The sequence below is a fragment of the Rhinoderma darwinii genome, chromosome 3 (genome assembly GCF_050947455.1).
Source record: "Rhinoderma darwinii isolate aRhiDar2 chromosome 3, aRhiDar2.hap1, whole genome shotgun sequence".
In the NCBI taxonomy this organism is placed as follows: domain Eukaryota; kingdom Metazoa; phylum Chordata; class Amphibia; order Anura; family Rhinodermatidae; genus Rhinoderma; species Rhinoderma darwinii.
The window spans coordinates 136722386-136728385 of NC_134689.1; the positions used below are offsets into that span (position 1 = coordinate 136722386).

The 6000-nt window shown below is 38.4% G+C and overlaps 1 protein-coding gene across 1 annotated transcript in view; it reads left to right on the forward strand.

The window, feature by feature from the left end:
- Positions 1 to 3734, forward strand: part of PTPRQ (protein tyrosine phosphatase receptor type Q) — a 271650-nt gene extending 267916 nt beyond the window's left edge. The window contains exons 43-45 of the mRNA XM_075859391.1: positions 799 to 934; positions 1738 to 1861; positions 3067 to 3734. Coding sequence (XP_075715506.1) covers positions 799 to 934; positions 1738 to 1861; positions 3067 to 3104 — 298 coding nt within the window. The 3' untranslated portion in view covers positions 3105 to 3734. The remainder of the gene's footprint in view (positions 1 to 798; positions 935 to 1737; positions 1862 to 3066) is intronic.
- Positions 3735 to 6000: the final 2266 nt, after the last annotated feature.

The window sequence follows — 6000 nt, forward strand, 5'->3', positions numbered from 1 at the left end:
CCAGTTTCTGTCCGTCATCTTAATTGTAGAAATGACTGTATGCAGGCAGTGGGTCTGGTAACTATACGTTGCATGGTGCCTTACCCAGCAATGACAAATATAGATGTAAGCAACATGTAAGCAGGATGCTAGGCACATTCAGGACACAGGAGACCATTCAGACTGTGCCTTATGCAGCAGCATGCATGTCACAGGCAGTGTGCAAAATCCTGCCCACTGCAGCGAGGGGCAGAGATGACTAGTTGGTAAATGCCTTACATTTTCTATAGGAGTCGGAGAGCAGTTTGGAGCAAATTTAGTGATAAGAGTACAATACACAAGTTGTGCAGATTTGCAGCTATAAAGCATTCTTATAGTGTTGCTTTGAATTGCTCCAAGCACATTCTTCCTGGTATTTTATTATTTAAAAAAATTCAAGAGACAGAAGTGGTATCAGACATCATTATTACAGTTGGGAATTCACCAGGCAAACTATGGTCTTTACTAATGTTTCACTATGATTAATTTCAATACATTGTACATTGCTTCATTTTCCCTACATTAATACAGCAACTGGTTACTCTCAATCAATTATATTTTTAATGGAATTTAAAATGGACATACACTCTCTAGCTTCTTCCAAATAATATAGCATTATCACAAAAGTAGTACAATGTCATGATTACTATCTGTTCCTTATAAATAACTAAATGGAATATGTAAAAAATAAAGTTTGGATAGCTTAAGGGTATACAAAAATTATAATTCTGGGAAGTTTGTATCTGAATAATCAACAATGTCCAAATATATTTATTTTAGTGCAGGAGTTGGAAGATCAGGAGTTTTTGTTGCAATGGATCATTTAATCCAACACATTAACCACCATGACTTTGTGGACATTTATGGTCTTGTAGCAGAGCTCAGAAGTGAACGAATGTGTATGGTGCAAAACCTGGTAAGTGAAGAAAAAGGGAATATTCACCTATTTATCATTTCGTTTTCTTTGCTTGCCAAATCCATAAGCTGGAATTAGGGCATGTTCAGATGTTGCGGAATTTTTCCGCTGCAAATGTTAGTGCAGATTCGGGGCAATTACGCAACGAATCTGCACCAACATTTGCATGTATGACAGGTAATTCAGACGTTGCAGACATCACAGTGGACTTGCCACAGATTTCAGTATTTGCATTGCAAAGGCTGAAATCCGCAGTGAAATTCCGCTTCTTCTCCACATAATGAGCGTGCTGCGGAGGGGAAATTCTGCACTACAGCCTAAATTCCGCACAGTTATTTTCCGCAACGTCTGAACTAAGTTTCCTAAATATGCATAGAAACAAATATAAAAAACGGCTGCTGCAGAATTCCACTGCGGACTGTCCGCAGCAGAATTCAACAGCAATTCCGCCATGTCTGAATGTGCCCTTAATATGCCCTGTTGTATAACCAGAACACCAGAAGTTGACAGTAAGATCTACCTGATGCAAGTCTGTGGCTTATAACTGTACAAGGGAGACACAGATTGTATTCCCTGCATCTGCTACAAGTTATTAAATTGTGGTCAATGATTCTAACATAAATCCAACAATACTGGAGCAAAGAATCCACTGTTTTCTATTTTAATGTGTCACCATTTATTGCACATCATTATGGATTCGAACTGCATTTCATTAATATAGTAAAAATCTGTCCTTCTAGAATGAACTGGAATGAAATGTGCCCAGGCTATATTAGTTATTGTTGTTTTTCTTCCCACATTAGGCACAGTATATATTTTTACATCAGTGTGTTGTGGACCTATTAGCAACCAAAGGCAGTAACCAAGCCATCTGTTTTGTAAATTACTCTGCTCTTCAGAAAATGGACTCTTTGGATGCCATGGAAGGTAAGCAGATACCATTTTCTTCCTCTGCCTTCTGCATCCAAACTTGCTTCTTTCAGAAAGCATATAGCAGCCTGTTCTCAATATAACTGCATTATATAGCTATTATGTTTGCATATTTTGCCAACATTAGAAAGAGATTATTTTTTTCATAGCCGTTATAATTTTTCAATACTTGTATGATTCAGGTACAAAATCCAGCTTTAGATAACCTCGGGTGTCTGCACTAGCCATGAGTTAATCATCCTAGCCCTCCTAAATTTATCCCATTGTAGGGTATAAAAATCTTTGGGAGAGAATCTCTGCCCTGTGCAGAATGCACGTTCTGTTGCTGAATCTGGTATCGGCTGCAGACAATGCCAGGTTGGAACTGGCGCTATTTTCCACCACTTTCTAAGTAGACGAGTATTGGAAGATGTTCATAAATTAGTCATGACCCATGCATGATAGTTTCCAGGCATCATATGTTTGCCTCAGCCACTATAGCACTAGCGTTTCAGAATTGGAGGGACACTTTAATGACATATGTCATGTTAATAGATGTTACATTGTGTCGTGTGTAGATTCAGCTTTAACTGAACGCAGTTTATATAAAGCAAACATGTTCAACACTGCATAGCAAGTTTGCTTGATACATTTTTTCCTTGTTTTATTCAATGATGTAAAACTTTTTAAACATTTTACGTTCCCTCAATATATTCACCTTCTAAAAGTGTACCTCAAAGAGAAATGTTACATGTTTTCACTGGTGAGTACCATGAGCTTGGACCTCAACAGATCACTAGAAGTTGTAGTGCTGGTGCCCCCATTGACTAGAAAAGGACTTTGTTGCACATGTGCGCTGCAGTTTCAAAAAAGTCGAGAGGGGCACCAACAACATTAGTTTGCAGATTTTTGAAAATGGCCAGATATCTGAGCTATCAACTGAAGGGGTAAGACACTGGTAGACCTTCACTATACAATGGGTGGGGGTCCCAGGTCATGGATTCCCACCAAATAAAACTTCTGATATGTAAATAATGGGTGAAAATGTACTACTTTATACAAACGTATCACCTGACTGTGCATGTGGGTTAGTTGGGGTCATTAATTTACAGTATGGTATGACTTTTACTAAATACAATTTATTTATGGGGTGTTACTTTGACTTTACTTTAAAGAACCGGCCAGTTTGATCACATTAACGGTTCAATAATTATTACTTTTAGGTGATGTTGAACTTGAATGGGAAGAAACAACAATGTAACATTTGATATCCAACAAAACCTCATCCCATGTTACCTGTGGCAGAAGCCAAAAGAGCGCCCTCTTAATGGAGAAGAGCAGAGGAGAGAGACATGAATTAACAATCATATTTATGCCTGTGTCTTAAACTTTTGTCAGTAGTAATGTTATGTGCACGGAAACACAGGATATTCAAATATTTTTGCACTGCTGTGGTCTACAAGTAAAAGGAGATTCTATTTAATTTTATCTTGAAAGAGATAAGCAGAGCCAAACTGAATGTAAAGTGTTACTGTCCTCTGTGTGGATACCTCTGTTTGAATAAATACTGCCTCTTTTTGAGATGTGTATATATATATATATGTATATATATATCTATATATATATCTATAGATATATATATATACATATACATATATATATATATGTGTGTGTGTGTTTGTATAGGATTTTGTCGGTCTTGGGATACCATGCTCTGATCCCCAACAGCTGAAGGGTCGTCCTGTGACACTAGGGAAATATTTTGGCTTTTACACAGCACACAGTAGCTCTTCAGGGATACTTGGGGCTATTTAAGACTGCCAATTGTTTTATCATTCCTATTTCAATATTTTGCATATATTTAGTGATAAATTACCTAGTTTATCCCTCTCTTTTTTTATGAAAATACATTGTAGAATAAAGGTTTGATTTATGATACTTTAAGATGACTTGCTTTGTTGTTCTTGCTTTCACCTCTCAAAGACTAAGAATTCACTCATCAGTAGACTTGAAATGAGCATAGACATTGAATTTAGCATGTTTCTAGCAGAACATCGTGCTACGCTATACCAGAAAATGGATTATGCCACCAATATAATAGAATTTACAAGATATAATGGGAGTCTAGCCAAGCATTGATGCACATTTTAACGTTTCGGTAAAACACCCTGGGAAATATTGTAAGATATATCCTGATAACTGCGACCTCAAACAAAAAGATGTTACGAAGATATTACAAAGGGTACACAAACTCCAGTAATGCATGTGACTTGCTTTTACTAGCAGATGGTTTAGATAAGGTATCAGTTATTTCCTAAGGTGAGCGATCTATATTTTTAATGCTATATTGCTGGGTCTCCTAAGTGACCCAATGATGCAACACTAGTAGCCAGGGGCGTTTCTAAGGTCTTAAAATGTCAGGGGCAATACATACCTTATGTCCCCCCCCCCTAAAAATGTATGTGTATGTATATATATATATATCACAGACAGCATATTTATAGCACTATGACCCATATAGCTATGGACAGGATTAAATAGTCCACAGTCTAGCAGCACCAGTGAAAGTGAGTGGGTGCATGCCCCAGGGACTTGACCGTCGTCTCTTATAGATAAAAATTCACAAAGTAGGCAGCACTCCCAAATAGGTGAAAAAAAGAAAACTTTTATTAGTCCTTGTGCGACAAGTAATTGCTTGAGGAAGGCTCTAGTGTGTGGAGCCAAAACGTTGCACCAGAGCTAATAAAAGCTCTCTTTTTTTTTCACCTATTAGGGAGTGCTGCCTACTTTGTGAATTTTTATGGACAGGTTTAGATACAGTGGCTCAGCAGACTTTATCACATTTGATTTTTTTTACGTGTTACAAATTTTTACATGTTGGGTTGTTGGACTACTTTGGATTGGAGGAATACTTCGACGACGGCATTTTTTATTCCCAGTAAAATGAATAACACAGGTTGTGTGAGGGCTTTTCTGTCAATAAAAGATTTTTTCTGGTCTCTGTATTTTTTTAACATTTGCTACTACTGCCTTAGTAATGGCCTCTGTCTGATTGACAGCATCCATTACTAAGACGGGGCTTAGTATTAGCCGGTGAAGAGGCTAACACTAACCCTCCATTATTACCCATCGCCACCAGGGGTACCGGGAAGAGCTGGGTGCGGTCCAGTACCCGACGATCTGTAGTGATGGTCGGACACTGGGGCGACCGCAGGCTGGTATTTCTAGGCTAGGAAAGGTCAGAAACAGTGGGCCTTCCCACCCTGGTAATGCTAGCCTGTTGCTGCTATGTTATATTTGGGTGGTTATGAAAAATGGGGAGGCCCCTCATCGTTTTTTTTTTCAATTTTTTTATTTATTTTTAAAAAATTATGTGGAGTCCCCCTCCTTTTTTCACAACCAGCCAGATACAACATAGCAGCAAGCTAGCATTAACACGGTGGGAAGGGCCACGGTTTTTGGCCTCTCCCAGCCCAAAAATACCATCACTACAGATGGTCAGTTATTGGATTGCACCTTGCTCTTCCTGGTACCCCTGGCGGTGGTGGGTACCGTGGTAATAATAGAGGGTTAGTGTTAGCCTCTGCACTGGCTAACACTAAGCCCCGCCTTAGTAATGGACAAAGTCAATCAGCCAGCGGCCAATTACTAAGGCAGTAGCAATAAAAAAAAAAAAAAACAGACACAGAAAAAATATTTTATTGAAATTAAAAAAAAACACAGAACCCTTGTTAAGCATTTTATTGAAAATAAAACAAAAAACGCTGTCATCAAACTAGTCCTCGAATCTGACGTAGTACAACAACTGAACTTGTAAACAAACACAAAAAAACCCTAATTAATAACATAATCAAAAGAATTATGATATTTACCTTTCCTGGGGCCATGACACTAAACCCTGAATTAATTCCGAACCAAAACCATACCTCGAAATTATTTCAGACCCTAAATAAATTCACACCCCAGACCCTTAGATTAATTTAGACCCCCAGACCAGACCACAAAATAAATTAGACCTTAAAGCAGACCCCTAAATTTATTCAGACCCCAGACCAGACCCCCAAAATGTATTCAGACCCCAGACTGGTCAGAGTGCCCATGCTGACTCCTGTTCACTGTCGAAAGTGCCTACAATGGGAACGTGACCAGGAAGCAAT